This window comes from Orycteropus afer, unplaced genomic scaffold (assembly GCF_000298275.1).
Source record: "Orycteropus afer afer isolate SDZICR_OR568_19922 unplaced genomic scaffold, OryAfe1.0 scaffold00100, whole genome shotgun sequence".
NCBI classification, from domain to species: Eukaryota; Metazoa; Chordata; class Mammalia; order Tubulidentata; family Orycteropodidae; genus Orycteropus; species Orycteropus afer.
The window spans coordinates 6,728,683-6,750,543 of record NW_006921687.1 but is presented as its reverse complement, the minus strand read 5'-3'; the positions used below and the strand labels follow the sequence as shown (position 1 = coordinate 6,750,543).

At 37.8% G+C, this 21,861-nt stretch overlaps 1 protein-coding gene across 1 annotated transcript in view; it reads right to left on the bottom strand.

Annotated features, from left to right (window-relative positions):
• The window catches only part of AMN1 (antagonist of mitotic exit network 1 homolog), a 52,601-nt gene that overhangs the window by 24,140 nt on the left and 6,600 nt on the right, over positions 1–21,861 (bottom strand). The window contains exons 2-4 of the mRNA XM_007943173.2: positions 12,292–12,436; positions 10,118–10,335; positions 9,760–9,816 (exon numbers count right to left, since the gene is read on the bottom strand). Coding sequence (XP_007941364.2) covers positions 9,760–9,816; positions 10,118–10,335; positions 12,292–12,436 — 420 coding nt within the window. The remainder of the gene's footprint in view (positions 1–9,759; positions 9,817–10,117; positions 10,336–12,291; positions 12,437–21,861) is intronic.

The following is a 21,861-nucleotide window of genomic DNA, read 5'->3' as shown; positions in this document are numbered from 1 at the left end:
TATGGTATGTTATGCCAATCGAGCTTGATGTCCCCTGAGACTATGGTCCCAAGCCCACAGGTTCAACTACTCGGTCCCTCTGGGTAGCTGGCTATGACCAAGCAATGACCACAACCTTCCCCTTGTCAACTCTACTAGACACCTGAGAATTCTGATCATTCACATAAACTTATAGGACCATTGTCTGCCAGCCTTATTTATGTTCTTGGATATACTCCCCATTTCATAGACATACCTAATAGTTCAGCCTGTCCACCCATCTGTCCACCCATCTACCCATGCTTGCCTTCACTGACAACACAGTACTTTATGTGCAAAAGGGTTCATATTTGTTGTCTGTACCTCCCATGTACTTCTCTATGTCCTTCTCATCCTTAATGCTGCCATACTGGTCACTCACATTTGGTACACTGCCCTTCTCTTCACCCAAATCAATAGTTATCTATCTATCTAACCGCGTTTGGAGGGATGCGTCTTGACTCATGCCTGAGTAAAGAGTCACTAGCCTTCATACCTTTGTACTGCTTTGCTCAAGTAAGGAGAATTCCATTGAGGGTGTGGTCTGCATCCAATACATATGAATGCTCTGGCAAAGTTCTCACTCTTGCTCTGGATCCTGCACCTGGCTTGTCATCCTCTGACCTGTGGTTCTTAGGATGTGAGCCAGCAGCTTGTTGTCTGACGAGCTGATTTGGGTTCATCAGCTTCTGTAACCATATGAGTCAGGAGAAGCCTCCAGCTGATGCCTGACCCACAGATTTGAGACGTGTCAGCCTCAACAACCACATAAACCATTTCCTTAATGGTTTGTTGAGTTCTGTGAGATGATGCAATGAATTATGGAACCTAAAGATGGGAGGGAGAGTACTGAGGGCAGGAGGAGGAGGAGCTGTTAGAAATGATGGAGTGGTACAACAGTTTGGTAAAGTTGGACATTTGGGACATCTTTAACCTCTGCCTCATAGGAACCAGCACTGTGCTGATCTTTCTAAAAGAAATTATTAATGCAACACTTCTACTTGGATACTTACCAAGGTATAGTTCAATAACTACAATTATTTGTCTCCCTATATAGTCTGTGAAACTCTTGAGAGAAGATATTAGATCTTATACATCTTTTTAGCCAAAACAGGCACCAAACTATCTGGTATATATTAGATATTCAATACATGTTTACTGAATTAAGTTGACTGTCTTTTGAAACAAGCATATTTTATATAAATCATTTCAGGAAATTAGTCACATAATTTGTTTCCACCTACATATATAGTCTCAAACATCAGTCTTTAAGGCAATTTAAAGATATTATTTGTGATGTAATTAAATGTGTTGTTAGGTGCTGTCAAGTCAGCTCTGACTCATAGCGACCCTATGTATGACAAAATGAAATGCTGCCTACCTTGTGCCACCCTCACAATCCTTGCTATGCTTGAGCCTATCATTGCAGCCACGATGTCAATCCATCCCACTGAGGGTCTTCCCCCTTCTTTGCTGACTCTCTATTTTACCAAGCATGACATCCTTCTCTAGAGAATGGTCCCTTCTGATAACATGACCAAAGTAGGTGAGACAAAATCTGACCATTCTTACTTCCAAGGAGCATTCTGGCTGCAATTCCTGCAGGACAGATTTATTAATTTTTCTGGCAGTCCATGGTATTTTCAGTATTCTCTGCCAACACCATAATTCAAAGGCATCAACTCTTCTTTGGTCTTCTTTATTCATTGTCCAGCTTTCACATGCATATAAGCCATCCGAAAATACCATTGCTTGGGTCAGGGTCACTTTAAAGAGGTCTTTTAAAGCAGATTTTAACTAGCTCAATATGACATCTGATTTCCTGACTGCTGTTTCCATGGGTGTTGACTGTGGATCCAAGCAAAATGAAATCTTTGACAACTTCTATCTTTTCTCCATTTATCATGATACTACTTATTGGTCCAGTTGTGAGGATTTTTGTTTTCTTTATGCTGAGGTATAATCCATTCTGAAGACTCTAATCTTTGATCTTTAGCAGTAAATGCTTCAAGTTATCTTCACTTTCAGCAAGCAAGGTTGTGTCATTTGCATATCACAGATTGTAATCTTGATGCTGCATTCTTCACATGGTACAGCTTCTCTGATTATTTGTTCAATATATAGATTGAATAAGTATGGTGATAGGATACAAGCCTGCTATATACCCTTCTTGATTTGAAACCACAGGATTCCCTTATTCTGTTTGAACAGCTTCTTGGTCCATGTACAGGTTCCTCATGAGAACAATGAAGTGTTCTGGAATTCCCATTCTTCACTATAATAACCATAATTTGTTATGCTCCCCAGTCAAAAGCCTTTCCATAGTCAATAAGATACAGGTAGACATCTTATGGTATTCTTTGCTTTCAGCTAAAATTCATTTGACATCAGCAATGACTTTTTCCAAGTCCTCTTCTGAATCCAGCTTGCATTTCTGGAAGTTCCTTGTCAAAATACTGCTGCAACCTGTATTGAATGATGTTCAGCAAGATTTTACTTGCATGTGAAATTAATGACATTATTTGATGATTTCCACATTCTGTTGGATCACTTTTCTTTGGAATAAAACCAAACCAAACTCACTGCCTTCAAGTTGATTCCAACTTATAATGACCCCTCCCTTGGGTTTCTGAGGCGGTATCTCTATGGAAGTAGATTGCCCAGTCTTCCTTCCAAGGAGTGGCTGGTCAGTTTGAACTACCAGGCTTCTGGTTAGCAGTCAAATGCCTTAGGCACTATGCCAGCAGAGCTCCCTGTTCTTTGGAATAGGCACAACTACTGATCTCTTTCCATCAGCTGGCCAGGTAACTGTCTTCCAAATTTCTTGGTATAAATTAATAAGCACCCCCAGCACTGCATCCTTTTGTTGAAACATCTCAATGGTAGTCTATTCATTCCTGGTGCCTTGTTTTTCGCCAGTTCTTCAGGGAAGCTTGGACTTCTTCAATACCATTGATTCTTGATCATATGGTACTTCCTGAAATAGTTGGACATCAACCAATTCTTTTTGATACAGTGACTCCGTGTAGTCCTTCCATCTTCTTTTTAATGCTTCCTGCACTGTCCAGTATTTTGCCTACAGAATCCTTCAACATTGCAACTTGTGCCTTGAATTTCTTCTTCAGCTCTTTCAGCTTGAGAAATACTGAGTATGTTCTTCCCTTTTGGTTTTCTAACTCCAGGTCTCTGCACATTTCATTGTAATACTTTATTTTGTCTTCTCAAGCCACCCTGTTCAGTTCTTTTATTTCAGCATTTCTTCCATTCGTTTTAGCTACTTTATGTTCAAGAGCAAGTTTCAGAGTCTCTTTTGACACCTATTTTGGTCTTTTCTACCTTTCCTGTGTTTTTTTTTTTTTTTAAATTGTGCTCTGGGGACAAATTTACAGAGCATAATTTGTTTTACATTCAACAGTTCGTGTACATTTGATTTCATGCCCCTATTACCATCCTCAACCCTAATCCACTCTCCTCCCTACCCTTCCCTGAAACCCCCTCCCGTGCCCTTCTTAACTCTACAGTCCTGTCTGTCCAACTTTCCCACCATGTGAATGCTGCCCCTCTGGTGCCCCATGGCCAATTGCTCCAAGGGGTATATCTCTATATCTTGTTGTTGTTGTTGTTGTTTGCCGTCGAGTCGGCCCCGACTCATAGCGACCCCTCCTTGGGTTTCTGAGTCAGTATCACTACGGAAGTAGGATTGCCCAACCTTCCTTCCGAGGAGTGGCTGGTGGGTTTGAACCGCCAGCCTTCTGGTTAGCAGTCAAGTGCCTTAGGCACTATGCTACCAGAGCTCCCATCTCTATAGATTATAGATTAGGTGGGTGCATCACCCTGAGTTGGGTGTTCTGCATGTAAGTCTTTCTGCTGTTGGGGTGAGGGCCAGTCCTTGGGAGTGAGTCCTACCCCAGGCCCAAAGGGTATCCCAGGGCCATAGTCTTGGGGGTCCCACCAGCCTCCATCCAACCAGTAATTCTGGTCATTATTGTGTTTCAGAGGTTTGTTCCACCATTTTTCCTCCCACTCTACTCAGGATCTCCTGTTTTGATCCCTTCCTAAGTGGTTGGCATTGGTATCCATGGTCAATCTAGTTCTACTAGTCTTGAGGTGCATCATATTCTTAGACTAATTGTTTCCAAATGCCCTTGATTTTCTTCACTCTTCTTTGCTTCAGATGAGAGGAGACCATTAGCTACATCTCAGATGGCTGCTTGAAAGCTTTTAAGACTCCAGCTGACACTCACCAAAATAGGTTGTGGAATAAGATTTTTATGTATTATGTTGTGCCAATTGAGCCTGGTGTCCCCCAATACTATGGTCCTGAGTCGGCAGGCCTAATGGTTCCCTCTCCCAAGGTGTTTGGTTGTCTCTGAGGGCTTTCCTGTCTTTTTAATGACCATTTTACTTTCTTCATGTATGACAGTCTTGATGTCATCCCACAACTTGTCTGGTCTTTGGTCACTGGTGTTCAATGCATCGTATGTATTTTTCAGATGGTCTTTAAATTCAGGTGAGATATAATCAACATCCTATTTGGCTCTTGTGGACTTATTTTCTTTCAGCTTCTACTTGAACTTGCATATGAGCAACTGATGGATGGTCTGTTCCATAGTCAGCTTCTGGCCTTGTTTTCACTGATGCTATTGAGCTTGTGTACACTGCCTCTTTCCACAGATGTAGCTGATGTGATTTCAGTGTATTCCATCTGATGAGGTCTATGTGTATAGTTACTGTTGAAGTTGTTGAAAAAAGGTATTTGCAATGAATAAGTTATTGGTCTTGCAAAATTCTATCATGTGATCTCCAGCATCATTTCTATCACCAAGGCCATTATTTTCCAACTACTGATAATCTTCTTTGTTTCCAACTTTCACATTCCAATCACCAATAATTATCAATACATCTTGATCACATGTTTGGTCAATATCAGACTGTGGCAGTTGGGAAAAATCTTTAATTTCTTTATCTTTGGCTTTAGTAGTTGGTGTGCAAATTGGAATAGTAGTAGTATTAACTGGTCTTCCTTCTAGGCATATAGATATTACCTTATCACTCACAGCACTGCACTTTTGGAAAAATCTTGAGATGTTCTCTCTGCTAATGAATGCAATGTCATTCCTCTTCAATTTGTCATTTCTTGCATAGTAGATCATATCACTGTTTGATTCAAAACAGCCAATACCAGTCCATTTCAGCATAGTAGATCATATCACTGTTTGATTCAAAACAGCCAATACCAGTCCATTTCAGCTCACTAATAATGCCTAGGATATCAATCTTTATTCATTCCATTTCATTTTTGACAACTTCCAATTCTCCCAGAGTCACACTTCACACATTCCTTGTTCTGATTGTTAATTAATGTTTGCAGCTGTTTCTTTCCATTGTGAGTAGTGCTCCATTAGCAAACAAAGTTCCTCAAGCTTTACTCCATTCACATCATTAAGGTGGACTTGTACTTTGGGGAGGCAGCTCTTCCCCAGCTGTATTCTGAGTGCCTTCCAACCTGAGGGGCTCATTTTCTGCCATTCATCAGACAACGTTTCAAGGCTATTCATAAAGTTTTCCAGTAATATATCCAGTGTTTCACTGCTATTCATATGGTTTTCAGTGGCCAATCTTTTCAGAAGTGGATGGCCCTGTCCTTCTTCCCAGTCTGTCTTTATCTGGAAACTCTGCTAAAACCTGTCCACCACAGGTGACCCTGCTGGTATCTGAAATACTAGTGGTATAGCCTCCAGTCCCAGAGCAACTTGTAAGCCACCACAGTACAACAAACTGACCAAAATACCAAAACAAACTCACTGCTATTGAGTCAAATTCGACTCATAGCGACTCCTCCTTGGGTTTCTGAGGCAGTGTCTCTATGGAAATAGATTGCCTAACCTTCTTTCCGAGGAGGGTCTGGTGGGTTTGAACTGCCAGCCTTCTATTTAGCAGTCAAATGCCTTAGGCACTATGCCACCAGAGCTCCCTACAAACTGACAAGACAAGTATAATTAAATATACTAATAATGATAGTAAGTCAATATAAGGTAAAGATGAATCTCAGTACTTTCAATGCCACTGAAACAAATAAAAGATAGCTTCAATGAAATAAGTTATAAGTATCTTACAACTATAGGTTATCAGATCCTGAAAACTTTATATAATTAAAGTAGGATAAATTGAAATTGGGTAATAACTATTATTTCTAATTTAAGAATTACACATATTGCAGATAATATTTTTAATTATTATCCTTTTTGTTTTTATCAATATAAATATTATTTATAAAGAATTACATAGGTTCAAAGAATCTCAGAACTCTGAACCTTATTTTTCCTATAAGAAGGAACCATGATGGTCATAAAAATGGGATAATATTGATAATAATGGGATAATATTGTGCCTTTAGAAGGATATCATGCTTTGTAAAGCAGAGGGTTGGCGAAAAAGAGGAAGACCCTCAATGAAAGGGACTGACACCATGGCTGCAACAACAGGCTGAAAAACAACGGTGATTGTAAGGATGGTGCAGAACCAGTCAGTGTTTCATTCTATTATACATAGGGTTGTTATGAGTCAGAACTGACTCTATGGTACCTAACAACAATGACAACATTATTTTAAGAATTAAATAACCTAGTAAATATAAAAGGAGATCTTGGTGTAGTGGTTAAGGCATTAGGCTGCTAATCAGAAGGTTGGCAGTTCAAACCCATGAGCTGCTCCACAGGAGAGAGAAGAGGCAGTCTGCTTCCATAAAGATTTATAGCCTTGGAAACTCAATAGGGGTTGCTATGAGTTGGAATTGACTCAATGGCAGTGAGATTTTTGAGTAGGTATTCTGGTTACCTAGTGCCACTCTGATAAGAATATGCCACGAATGGGATGGCTTGAACAAACAGGAGTTTATTCTCTTACAGTTTGGGAGGCTAGAAGTTTGAGTTAAAAGTGCCAGGCTCTAGGGGTTGGATGAAAGCCCTTCAACCTTGGCCTTCAGCTCTGCCTCCTACTTCCAGCCCACTGAAGCTGGAGGCTTTTCGTCACTCATGACAGCTGCTAGCTGCTGAGGCCGACAAGCCCAAGGTTGACAAGTAAAAAGACACAGTCCTGATGTTACCAAATTACATGGCAGGCCATTAATTCAAGTCCATTGAAAGTCCCAAGGTTGGCAGAGCATGGCAGACTGCTGAACAATGACACAGCTACATGCAAGGTTCAAGCGTGCCATAAGCTAGAGACCATTCCCAAAGCTGTTTCTTATATATGGGAAGCAGACCACATCCCTAAAGCAGCTACTCAGCTGCTTCAATACATTCCACCATGGAGCCATGGAGTTAATTACCAATCTTACCTTGGGGAATAACTACATTTAGCTGCCCAGCCAGTCAACCAGGCCTAGCCAAATTGACACACAAACTTAACTACCACAGTAGGTATAACACAACACAGAGAATGGCATATAGTAAGTGGTCAACAAATGTTAGCACTGAAAATAGTAAAAATTATGGCAAAGTTTATTGCCCCTACATTTAAGACGCAATTTGAAATTTGGAAGTTATCAGAAAAATGTGTAATTTATTAACAAAACATTTTTTAATAATATAACATATATGATAACCATATAAGCAGGACCCAGATACATAAATATCACGTAATAGAATCTCTTTGAGCAATAACTCAAGGGGAAATATTCTGGCAAAAACATGGCACTGCCATTCCATTATAATAGTTATTAATACTGGGAGAAAGCTAGGGAGGCAGGAAAACACAGGCAAGAGGGACATAGGGAAAGGGTAACCACAGGGAGGAAGTAGGAAGAGAGCTGGTACTTTGTGGAGATTGTAATCAGTGTCATAAAATAAAATGTGTATGAACTGTTGAATGTAAAACAAACCTCCTTTGTAAAATTCCACCCAAATTACAATAAAAAGTTTTTTTTTAAAAAAATCAAACAATAGTTTAGCTTAACTAATAAAAAAAGGTCTGCCTTGTGCTTTATGCTATTTTAAGAAATATCTCTATGGGATCAAATTAACAACAGCAACTAGAAATATGAGATACGAACTTTAAGGGGGCAGAGAATTTATGTTAATGAGGGAGGAACAACTTGAAGAATGTAATCAATGCACTAAATTTTACATATAGAAATTGATTAAAAAAAAGAAAAAAATAGTTATTAATACTAAATTTATAATTTATTTATTGCCTGTGTACTTTAAGAAAGAATTTGATGTGGCTTATTATTATAAAGGGAGCTCTGATGGTATAGTGCCTAAAGCATTTGATGGCTAACCAGAAGGCTGGAGGTTCAAACCCACCAGCAACTCCTCAAAAGGTAGGTTGGGCAATCTACTTCCGCAGTGATACCACCTCAGAAAATCAAGGAGGGGTCGCTATGAGTCAGCTCCAACTCAACAGCAGTGCGTTTACTTTGTTTTTATTTTTATAAAACATAGTTGTATTAAATACGAGTCCCCCACCCACCCAAAGCACTTGGGAAAAAGTTAGGTAGGGAAGGAACCACATTCCTGGAAGGCTTCTTAATATATTCAGAAGAAATAGGATATAAGTGACATTTCAGTCATTGAATCTAAACACTGAACAGTAATTTAAAATCATTTAAAATGGTTGTACAAATGTGTTTATCTAGAAAAAGAGGATTCAAGAGAATAAAGAGTTCTGGTAGAAATAGCAAACATGAAAATGCTAAAGAATATCATTTTACATTTATAAAATTTTCACAACCTTCATCCATAGTATGAGTACCTTTAAATGTTTTAGAAGTGATAACTTCTATAAAATGGGAATGTCAATTGGAAATGAAATGGGTTTTTTATTTTAAAACATAATCTATCCTTGAACTTTACCAAGCTTTTCTTTACTCTAGAATAAAGAGATAGGGGCAAAAAAAAAAAAAAAAAGCCCACAAAAATACCTCATAAGGCACTGATTGATACTAATCTGGAGCAAATGAGAAAGAATGAAACTACTGACTTAAGAAAACAGCCTACAGTACTAACTGCCTACATGAACCATGGCCTCATCCATTCGGAGACCAGAAGAACTAGATGGTGCTAGGCTACCACTACTGACCATTCTGACCATTCAGCATCACAATAACTAAAAAACACAAGTACACAATAGGTCAAGAAAATTAATAGTAAGATGAGTAATAGATGAAGAAAAAGAAGGAAGAAAACTGTAGAACAAAATGCTAATTCTTAAAAAAACAAAAAAGAAAAGCCAGACTTACTGGACAGGTAAAGAGACTAGAGGAATTCCCAAGAATATCACCTGTGACACCCTTTACCATTTTGAACTGAAACTACTCCTAGAGGTCACCTTTCAGCTAAGTAACAGATTGGCTCATAAAATAAATAATATCACTCATGAGTACTATGCTCTTTAAAAAAAATAAACAAAACATCTATACGAGGCCAAATGGTTGACATTTAACCTGAATCAAAGATGAGAAGGTCAGTTGGGGACAGGGAAGCTGGATTAATGGAAGAACAACCAGAATAGAAATAATGAGACTGTTGACACAATGTAAAAATATAACCAATGTCACTGAACAATATTTAGAGAAATTTTTAAATGAGAACCTAATTTGCTGTGTAAACTTTCACTAAAAACTCAATAAAATATAAAAAAAGGGAGAAAAAATAAAGCATTGGTTGCTAGGTTTAAAAATAATTTGAGGATAATATAAAAATAGAATTAGCATCATCTTTAAAAATATTTTTTAATTACCTCTAATTTCTTGGAACAAGGCCCACTAACAAGTGCAATCACACCATTATCAGATACCTAAAAGAAAGAATGCACATACATGGTGATGATAGAAATAAAATTTTCTAAAAATTATTAATCTTTACAACAGTTTCATTGCCTCTCACTCAGCAAACATATGTTTTAACTATACATGCTTCTCATCCTTGTTACTTAAAATAATTGAGGGGAATGTGCCAAACTATGTTGCAATTATTTAACCCCCAAAGCATGAAGTGGTCAACAATTTCAATCAACAGCAAAAAAATTCATTATGTCATAGAAATACACTGGGCAAACACATGCAGTCTATATGCTTCAAGTCTACATTTACATTTACCTGAGTAGCTGAAAAGTCAACACACTGCAAAAATAGGCAGTTTTCTCCTAATGCATGTAAGGACACATCAGTAATAGCTAAGCAGCCACCTAAATCAATGACCTTTAGCAGCCGGCAATTGAGTGCAAGAGCAAGTACTCCTTCATCAGTGACATTGCAGCATCTTTTCAAAAAAGCTTCATGCAGGTATAAGCAAGATGAAGCCACAGCTTTTATTCCTGGGAGAAAACATAATTACATATTGATGAGATATGTATATATATATATGAGCAATGTTACTGTTTCTCATTTCAGCAATTACCACTAATTCATCCAACTGCATATATATTAGCCTTTTCCAAAGTAGACCATCTGCAAGGATGGACTTACTTTTCCTTAATGGTGTCATTATTCAAACTCTTCTGGAATGTTTCAGGAATTCTCTATATAACCTGTGGTATATTCTTCAAAATACCTGCAACTGATGGAAAATCTGCTTAAGGTAAGATTTACCTTTGAGAAATAGCCAAAAGTCATTCAGGACCAAATTAGATAAATAAAAGTAGATGATTCCTTTTTGGTTAAACAGAAGTTTTAAAGAAATAAAGTTAATTTTCTTAGAGACTCTAAAGGGAAATAAAAAATTAAACTGTCCAAATGTTTTAAGCAATGGTCTGCATGCTTATCCTTAGGTACCTCTGTATTCTCCCTTTCCTCTTTGATTCTGTCCTAAAAATCACTTTTTTCCCCTCTCCCTATTACCATGCTCCTTCTCTGTTGGCCTGGACCAATCTTAAATTTTTACTGAGGGTCAAGAAAAGAAAAGTCCTTAAATCCAACTAAATTCGATGTAAACACAAACAGCAGCCTGGTACATGATACAGTGTCCAATAAATAAAAGAGTACTTTAGGGCTCCTGGGCCCTTCAGTCCTGAACAAACATTGCAGCACTATTAAAAGATACTTTTATGGCAAAATACACAAAAGGGAAGGTAGCAAATTCATGAGTAAGTTATTTTATCATTTCTGTATCTTAAGAAAGAATTATTTTATTCACCTGTGCAGAGCCTGGAAGTTCTTTTTAGTGAGTCATTACTTACATAAACATTTAAAAATTGATGCCTCTTTGCAATATCATGAATATCCTAATTTGCTAAACAAGGTGACTTCAAAATTTTCCAGAAACTTAATGGGCCAGATAAGTTCCTCTTTCTTAAATCAGCCAGGGGAATAGTCTCAGTTTAAAAGAATAGTAAACATCTACTATTTCATTTAATAATGATGATAAAAAACTTAGTTCATATGGCTATGTAAAACTAACCATTGCACAGACTAATAAGAGAGTGTTTAGTAAGCTTAATCTGACGATTAACTCTCTGTTGTTTGCTGCATCAAAAAAGCCTTAACTTAAACTATACAATGGTCATTTGTTTCATTATACCAGGAAAAATAAACATGGGTGGCTATCTCTATATTTAAATATGTTTAAAAGGAAAGGTAGTGACCCAATGAATTTCAGCACTGGTGATAAAAATTAAGCAAGAATTCTAATTTGGATGTTTATATTAGCCTGAGTATTTTTATTGGTTAATATAATTTCTATTCCTTTCACATCTTCATATCCTTTTGATACATTTTTCCCCTTCTTTGCTCCAAAATTATACCACATTGGTGAATAGAAATCTGTTAACTCCTTCAATGTTAATAAATATACAGTGATGGTTAATATTATGTGTCAATTTGTCTAGGCTATGATTCTCAGTCATTTGGCATATAATGTAATATAATATAATCACCTTCCACGATGTGATCTGATATGATCAGCCAATCAGTTGAAAGGGGAGTTTCCTTGGGGGTGTGGCCTGCCTCCCATTATATAAATAGATGTTCTAGCAAAGCTTGCTCTCTCTCTCTCAACCCTGGATTCTTCTTGTTGCCTGACCTCTGGTTCTTGGATGAAGTACTTCCTGCAGAAGTAGCTGGCCTGTTGCATGATCTGCAGACTCTGGACTGGCCAGCCACTCAAACCTGTAAGCCAGCAGAAGTCTCCAGTCTGCTGCCTGACTTACAGATTTAGGATTTGGCAAGTCCCACTTTTGTGTAAGCCATTTCCTTGAAGTAAATCTCTCTCTACATACTCATATATATGTCTCACCGGTTTTACTTCGCTACAGAACCCACACTAAGACAAATACCTTCTGAAGTTATAGTAATTCTGTCTTCTTTTGAGGAATTTAAATTTAGTTTTTTCAGTTTTCTGCAGTTACACAGGTGCAGGAGAGCCGTATCTGAAATATCACAACTCTGCAGATCTAGAGTTTGAACTTCAGGATGCAAAATCTGTAACAAATACATAATTTTGAAAAATTAGGTTTTTCTATAAATATAAATATATACTAAAAATTCAATGTTTTGGTGTTTCCTATTGATCACAGGCTTTGAGACAGGTGGCTGATGAAAAATTAGCATAGAATACAAAGATGTATCTGTGTGAAGACAGATACTAAAGTTGGACAAAACCAAGCCTACTTTCAGCTATAATTACTGCTTCCAGTTGCTTCAAAGTTCTAATTCAGACACATAGCACTGTAGAGACAGCTGGTGCTGGGTAAGGGCCTATCAGACCTACGAAGCAGTGGATGCTTATTCCCTTCCAGTACCTCTTGTTAATAGAGACTCTGTTTATGCGCATTTTTGCTCAGCAGCAATCTAGTTCTGTAAAGATTTACCCCCTCAGAAACCCAATGAGAGTCACTATGAGCTGGGATCAACTTGACGGCACTGGGGTTTTTTTGGTTTTGCTCAGCAGGTATGAGTCTTTAATCACTTCTTATATAATATCAAATGCTTATAGAGAAGCACTGTCTAAAATATTTACATTCTTCACTCTCAATTTTGGGAGCTAGTACAAACAAACCCAGAAATATTGGCTGTTTACTTAAGGCCAACAAATAGCAGATCAATGTCCAAGCATCCTGAGCTTTAGACCATTCTTCAGCTCTCTACCTGAGAGTGGTATTTTATTTTTTCCAAAATTTTTGAATATAAAAGCAATGTATTACTGTTATAAAACATTCACATAATTTAAAAAAGTTATAATAATAAGAATAACTCTATTATTGGGTCCTCAGTGTATCATGTGCACTATGTTATTTAATTCTTTATCTCTCTCTCTCATGTGTGCGTGCACGCGCGCGCGCGCACACACACACATCCTTGAGAGCCTGGGAACTGCTATTTCAAAAATGAGGGAACTGAGGTACCAAGAGCTTACATAGTGAATTCTGGTGAAAATGGTGGCTTAGTCAGATATACCACACTGTCATTCTATAGCAAAAACCCAAGAAACTAAATGAAACAGATATAGAAGACAACCTTGGGACCCTGAGCAGCAAATGAAAGGACAAAGAATTTGATCAAACACTCACTGGAAGAAGTAACTGCTGAAAACAGCAAATGAGAAGAGACAGAGCAGAGGGACCATGCCAGCTGGCCTGGCACAGCATGGCCATCTCAGCACAAAGACAGCAGCAATCCCAGGTGAGATGCACAAAAAGCAACTTCACAGAATTTTCAACAGGACATAGAGCAATTGTGTAGAGATACCTAGAGTAAAACAAGGCCCAACTGTTGGCTGCAGCCAATGGACAAGCTCAGGCACCTTCACCCAATGACCAGAAGAGCATGTCCCCTTCTCTCTACCCTCCTAGTGATAAACACCACAAACTCCCCATTCCTGCAGTCCTGACTGCCAGGGACCAATGTAAAATGAGTCCCCCTCTCCCCTCAGCCCTGACCACCACCTTCCTCTACCACCTTGACTGCAAGACTTCCCATCGCCCAACAACCCTGCTGAGGGGCAGCAGGCTGCTCTAGCAGGGTGCCAGCCACTTGCTCTGCCTTTCCCACCTGCCATCCCAGTCAGGCAGTGGCAGGCCACTCTGGCATAGTACTGGCTACTTGCCCTGCCCTGCCAATCCATTGACCCAACTGGGCAATGCCAGGTGCTCACCCTGTCCCGATCACCTGCTGACTCAGCCAAGAACCCTCTTCTGCTTAGAGAGAGCTAACAGCAGCACAATCCACACATGCTAACACACAACTCCCTACCCCCATTCTGCCTATCACTTGCCATTCTCCACTTCTTGCCACTCACATCCTGCTACCATAAAGAGATCACAGCAGCACAACCATGCATGTACCTGCCCACTACTAATCCTCCCCATCCAGCAAGAGGTGGTGACTATGCCCCCACAGCTAGCCACAATTACCATAGATGAGGTCCCATTCACTTGGTAAGTGCCACTGCCTGCTCCTGCACCACCAGACTGTTGACAGACTACAGCTAACACCTGTCTAACATGGCCTCAGTCACCTCAGAAGATTAGCAAACTGAGACCTGCATTGATACACCCAGTCAATACTCTAACTACCCAGAGACAGGCAGTAAGCACTCCAGTGTGGCCAGACTAGTGACCAGAGTAGCACACCCATCCCCTCTGCCTGGATACATTGGAAAAAAAAAAAAATCAAGATGCAGCAAACAAACATACAATTAATAAATATAATAATATCCTAATGCCTCGGAAAGAACAGACAATATCAAATTATCTAAAGAAGCAGGACAAGATGATTTCAGCAAGTGCCTAAAATAAAAAACCAGGAAACCACCCTGAGGAAGAAATGGTAAAGGAGCTATCTAATAAGAAATCCAAAAGACTTATATTGAGAGTCCTCCAAGAGATCAAGGAAAACACAAGCAAAACCCTAAAAGAATTCAGGAAAACAATAAAAGAAGAAAATGACAAATAAACAGACAACTGGAAACCATACAAAAACAGCAAGTAGAAATCCAGAAAATTAACACTAAAATCTCAGAAATACATAATGCATTGGAAGAACAAAAGAGTGGGACTGAATCTATGGAAGTCAAGATTAGCAATATAGAGGACAAGTGCCTTGATATCTATCTATTAGAGGAATAATCATAAAAAAGAATGAAGAAAAATGAAGACAGCGCAAGAGTTAAATGGTACACCATCAAGAGAAATAATTCACATGTGATTGGAATTCCAGAAGAGGAAGAGAAAAAAAGAAAAAAGAGAAAAATTTCAAGATTTGCTGGCAGAAAAAATCCCTAATATCACAAAAGACAAGAAGATATTCATCCAAGAAGCTTAACAAATCTCAAATAGGATAGACTGAAGAGAAAATCACCAAGACATCAAAATCAAACTTTCTGAGCTCAAAGACAAAGAAAGAATCATGACAGCAGCTTGGGAAAAATGAAATATTAACTACAAAGAAGAATTTAAACACACTAAGCTCTGATATCTCAGTAGAAACTGTGCACACAAGAAGACAATGGGATGACATATATAAAACCCTGAAAGAAAAAAGAAATTGCCAACCAAGAATTGTAAATCCAGCAAAATCAGTCTTCAAATACAATGGAAAATAAGGATATTTCTAGATTTTGTAAAAACCAGACCAACCTTGTAAGAAATACTTAAGGGAATTCTTTGAACAGAGAACTAGCAACATCAAACAACCTGAGATTAAGTCACATGACAACATCACTGGGACTCCAACTCAGATAAATAATTTTCTAAAATAAGATAAAGCTACAAGACTGAAAATAAAGAAATAAATATGTCAATCTGTAAACAATGACAACTACAAAACAAAAAGGGAATAAACAGTATATTTATAGAACTTCCATATGGAGAGGAAGTTAAAATGATATCAAGATAGAACAGACTGTTTTAAATCTAGGAAGATAAAAGTAAATTTCAGGGTAACCTCAAAGAAAATAATAAACCTTCTCACCAAAATATATAATTAAAAAATCATAAGGACTCAGTAAATGCAAAATCAACAGCAACAAAGGAAATGAAAAGAAAATCCATAAACAAAAAGAACTCAGCACAGAGAAGTATATAAAACAAAAGAAATAACACAACAAAAAAAAAGCACAACAAAATGACAGCAGTAAATTCATACCTATCAATAATACCACTGACTATAAATAAATTAAATGCACCAGTCAAGCGGAAGAAAGGTTGGGCAATCTACTTCCATAGTGATACCACCTAGGAAACCCAAGGAGGGGTCACTATGAGTCGGGTTCAACTCGACGGCACATAACAACAACAACAGCACCAGTCAAGAGACAGTGAGAAGCAGAATGGATCAGAAAACATGACCTGTCAATATGTGTGGCCTTCAAGAGACACACCTTAGACACAAAGATAAAAATAAACTAAAAATCAAAGGATAGAAAAATATATCAAGCATATGGCTACCAAGAAAGAGCAGGGGTGGCAATATTAATCTCTGACAAAATAGACTTTAAGGCAAAAACCAGCAAAAGAGACAAGGAAGGGAATTATATAATGATTAAAGGGTCAGTCAAACAAGAGGCTGTAACTAAAGTAAGTATCTATGCATGCAATGAAAGAGCTCCAAACTACATAAAACAAACTTTAACAGAATTGAAAAGAGAAGTGGGCAATTCCTTGATAACAGTAGGAGACTTTAACACATCACTTTTGATGAGAGACAGAACAACTAGAAAGAAACTCAACAAAGATACAGCAGATCTAAACAATACAATCAACCAACTTAATTTCATAGACATGGACCAACAACAGCCCAGTACACATTCTTTTCCACTGCACATGTATCCTTCTCCAGAGTAGACAATATGTTAGGCTACAAAGCAAGCATCAATAAATTTAAAAAGATTGAAATAATACAAAGCAGTTCTCAGATCACAATGCTATAAAATTAGAAGAAAATAGGAAGAACGAGGGGAAAAAATCAAATACATGAAAACTGAGTAACACCCTGCTTAAAAACCAGTGGGTAACAGAAGAAATAAAAAAATGAAATTATTACATGATTCAAAAGACTTCTCCAAAAGGGTAAAAAGAGAACCTACAGATTGGGAAAAAATATTCAGCAACAACATATCTGACAAGGGATTTATCTCTAAAATTTATAGAAAACCCCAACACCTCAACAACAAAAAGACAAACAGTACAATTAAAAAATGGGCAGAAGATATGAATAGACACTTCACCAAAGAGGATATTTAGACAGCCAACAAACATGAAGAAATGTTCATGATCATAAGCCATTAAGGAGATACAAATCCAAATAACAATGAGATACTATCTTGCCCCAGCACTAGTACCAAAGTTCAACAAGACAGAAAATGACAAATGCCGGTGAAGATGTGGAGAGATTGGGACTCTCATACACTGCTGGTGAAACTATAAAATGATACAACCACTGTGGAAAGCAGTATGGCAATTCTTAAAAAGTTGGAATTAGAAATACCATTTGATCCAGCAATTCCATTACTAGGTATATATCCTAAAGAAGTGAGACCCAGGCGCAGAACAGATATATGTACACCCATGTTCATCTATTTACAATAGCAAAAAGATGGAAACAACCTAGGTGCCCATCAACAGAAGAATGGATAACCAAACTATGGTTTGTACTCAAAATGGAATACTATGCAACACTAAAGAATAATGTAGATTCTCTACAAAACACTGCATAACATGGATGAACTTGGGATATTATGCTGAGTGAAATAAGTCAATCACAGAAGGACAAATATAGTAGTAGTTCATTGTTGTAAAAAAGTTAAGGAAAGGTTTATATGTGGAAGGAAACCTTCTTTGTTGGCTGCCAGGTCACCACAATAAAAGTAAAAAAAAAAAAAAAAAAAAAAAAAAAGGTATACTTTGCATTACAATAAACAAACAAACAAATAAATAAAATTACCATGGGGGAAAAAAAGAAAGAAATTTAAAAGTTCCTAGAATCAAACAAGAATGAAAACACAACATACCAAAACTTTTGGGACACAGCAAAAACACTGCTCAGAGATCAGTTTATAGTAATAAACACACAAAATAAAAAAGGAGAAAGAGCCAAAATCAACACCTTAACCCTTTAACTCCAATAGAAAAAGAGCAGGAAAAAAAAAAAAAAAAGCCCAAAGTCACCAGAATAAAGTAAATAATAAAGATTAGAGCAGAAATAAATGAAACAGAAAGCAAAAAACAATAGAAAGAATGAACAAGACTAGAAGTTGGTTCTTTGAAAGGATTCATAAAATTGACAAATCACTGGCCAAATTAAGAAAGGAAAAGAGGGAGAAGATGCAAATAACACAAATAAGACATGAAATGGGTTACTTTACAACAGAATCGACTGAAATAAAAAGGATAATAAGAGAATACTAAGGAGAAGTATATGCCAACAAAGTTGAAAACCTAGAAGAAATAGTCCAATTTCTAGAAACTTCTTATCTAAACTAACACAGGTAGAAAATTTGAACAGACCCATAACAAAAGAAGAAATTGAACCAGGCATATAAAATCTCCCAACCAAAAAAAAAAAAAAAAAGCCCAGGCTAGTTGGTTTTATTGAAGAAGTCTACCAAACAGAGAAGAGCTGACATTAGTTCTCCTCAAACGATTCCAAAACATATAGAAGGATAGAACACTCCCAAATTCATTCTATGAAGCAAGCATAAGCTTGATATCAAAGCCAAATAAAGATACTGCTAAAAAAGAAAATTACAGTGGTACAAAACTCAAAATCATTTGGAGGCAAAAAAAAAAAAAAAAAAAGGTGGGGACCAGGTTTGCTGGTCCAATAGAGCCTGGTGTAACCACTGAGACTATGGCCCCTAGCTGCCCTTCAGGTCTGGAATTGAACCCACAACTGTGGTTTCCAGCCAAACAAAGTACAGGCATGTGAGTTAAACATTTACCTCAAGTAGACACACGCCCTGGAGAGAACAATCATGGGAGAAGGAAGGGCTGCTTGTGCACAGGGAGATAGCTCAGGGTGCAGAAGAGTATGAAGGGATGGACACTGGGAGGAGGTCACTATGGGGAGGAAGTGGGAGGGGAGCTGCTGCATTGTAAATTTTGGTCAATGACATGAGACAAAGTATATGTGAACTGCTGTATGAAAAGTGAATTTACTCTGTAAATCTTCACCCAAATCCTAATAAAAAAAATAATAATAAAAAAAAATTATAGACCAATATCCCTCATTAATATATATGCAAAAATCCTCAACAAAACCGTAGTAAACAGAATCCAACACACACACACACACACACACACAAATACATCATAACCAAATGGAATTCATACCAGGTATGCTGGGAAGGCTCGACATTAGAAAAACAACTCAATTCACAACATAAATAAAACAAAGAAAAAGAACTACACAATTATGGTAATGGCATTTGAGAAAATCAAATAATCATTCCTGATAAAAACTCTCAGCAGAATAGGAATATAAGAGAAATTTCTCAACATAACAAAGAGCATATGCACAAAACCAACAACCAACATTATTTGCAATGGAGAGAGATTGAAAGCATTCCCCTTGAGAGTGGGAAGCAGACAAGGATGTCCTTTATTACCATTTTTATTCAATACTGTACTGCAAGTCCCACACAGACAAATAAGGCAAGAAAGGGAAATAAAAGGCATCCAAATTAGTAAAGAAGTAAAATCTCTATTTGCAGATGATACGATCTTGCTTGAACAATTTCTCTTAGAAAGATCAGCACAAGGCTGGTCCCCATGAGGCAAAGGTTAAAGATGTCTCAAATGTCCAAACTACTGTGCCACTCCATCATTTCAGACATTAACTCCTTCTCCTCCTCTCAGTAACCTACCTCCTGTCTTAGGGTTCTGTATTTCACTGTAACATCTCACAGAACCTACAGACACCCAAGGGATCTTCACATGTAGTGGTGGTGGAGGCTTGGGAGGCTGGCAGGCTGGCAAGTCCCAGGTCGGTAAGTAGGTCTGTAAGATCCTCCCAATTCTCACGGTTTGACGAACCTAAATCAGCAGATCAGCTGACAGCTGCTGTCTCAAATCCAGGGGTGAGATGATGACCCAAAATGCAGAACCAGAGCAAAAATGCAGAACCAGAGCAAGAGAGAGCGAACCTTCCCAGAAGATTTCTATATATACCATCAAGGAAACCAAGGGTGGTGATTTGAGTTACCCGCTTCAGCAAGGCGGGACTCAAGATATATCCCACCTGTTTTGGTTACTTTGTGCTGCTCCAAGTGGATGACTTTAACACAGGAGTTTAAAAGCAGCTACTCAGTTGCTCACAGCAAATTCTACCACGGAGTAGATTGCCAGTCATTATAGGGAATAGATACTACCAGATGCCCACCCAAGTCGACACCCAACCTTAACTACCACACTACCCTAAATAGGCATGGATAAAAGGATTTGTAATACATCACAAAATGGAGGACAATGGCTAGAAGGGCCATATCAAGCAATTCACTGCAGATCCTACATATAGAAAATCCCAGAGATTCTACAAAAAAGCTACTGGAATGAACAAAAAGATTTAACAAAGTGTCAGGGTATAAGATCAATGTACAAAACTCAGTTGGATTTCTCTACACTAACAAAGAGAACTCTGAAAACTAAATCGGGAAACAACGCCATATATAATAGCCACAATAAGATGAAATACTTAGGAATAAAGGTAATCAAACCTATAAAAGGCCTATACAAAGAAAACTACAAAACACTATTGCAAGAAACCAGAAGAGATGTACATAAATAGAACATGCCATGCTCATGGATAGGAAGACTTAACATTGTGTATATGTCAATACTACCCAAAGTGATCTACGGATACAACGTAATCCCGATTAAGATTCCATCAACATTCTTTATAAAGAGACTAAAAAACTAATCACCAACTTTACGTGAAAAGGAAAGAGATCCTGGATAAACAAAGCACTTCTGAAGAAGAATAAAGTAGGAGATCTCATACTTTCTGATCTCAGAACCTACTATACCGCCATGGTAGGCAAAACAACCTGGTACTGACATGATGACAGACCAGTGGAACAGACTTGAGAACCCATAAGTTAATCCATCCATCTATGGGCAGCTGATATGTGACAAAGGGCTGAAATCTATCAAATGGAGAACAGAGTCTCTTGAACAAATGGTGCTGGCAAAGCTGGATATCCATTTACAGAAAAATGAAATAGGACTCATACCTGACACCATATCCCCAAACTAACTCAAGACAGATCAAAGACCTAAATCTAAAATCTAAAACTATAAAGATCATGGGAAAAAAAAAAAATAGGGGCAAACCTACAGCCCTAATTTATGGCATAAATAATCTTACCAAAAATAACTAAAAATACACAAACAGCAGGAGATAAACTAGCTGATAAACTAGCTGACTGGGACCTTCTAAAATTAAACACTTATGTGCATCACATCAAAAGACCTCTCTAAAAGAGTAAAATAATAATCCACAGAGTGGAAAAATTTTGATTAGCAACAAGGGACTAAACTCTAAAACTTCAACACTTCAACAACAAAAAGACAATCCATTTAACAACTGGACAAAGGACAAGAACAGACACTTCACCAAAGAAGATATTCAGGTAGCCAACAAATCCATGAAGAGATACTCATGATCATTAGCCATTAAACTAAACTCACTGCCATCAAGTCGATTCTGACTCATAGCAAGCCCCATGGGTTTCCAAGGCTATAAAAGTTTCTGGAAGCAGATTGTCTTCTCTTTCTTCTGCAGAGCAGCTGGTGGATTTGAACCACTGACCTTTTGGTTAGCAGCCAAATGCCTTAACCACTATATACCACCAAAGCTCCTTCATTAGCCGTTGTTGTTGTTGTTGTTGTTATGTGCCATGGAGTCGGACC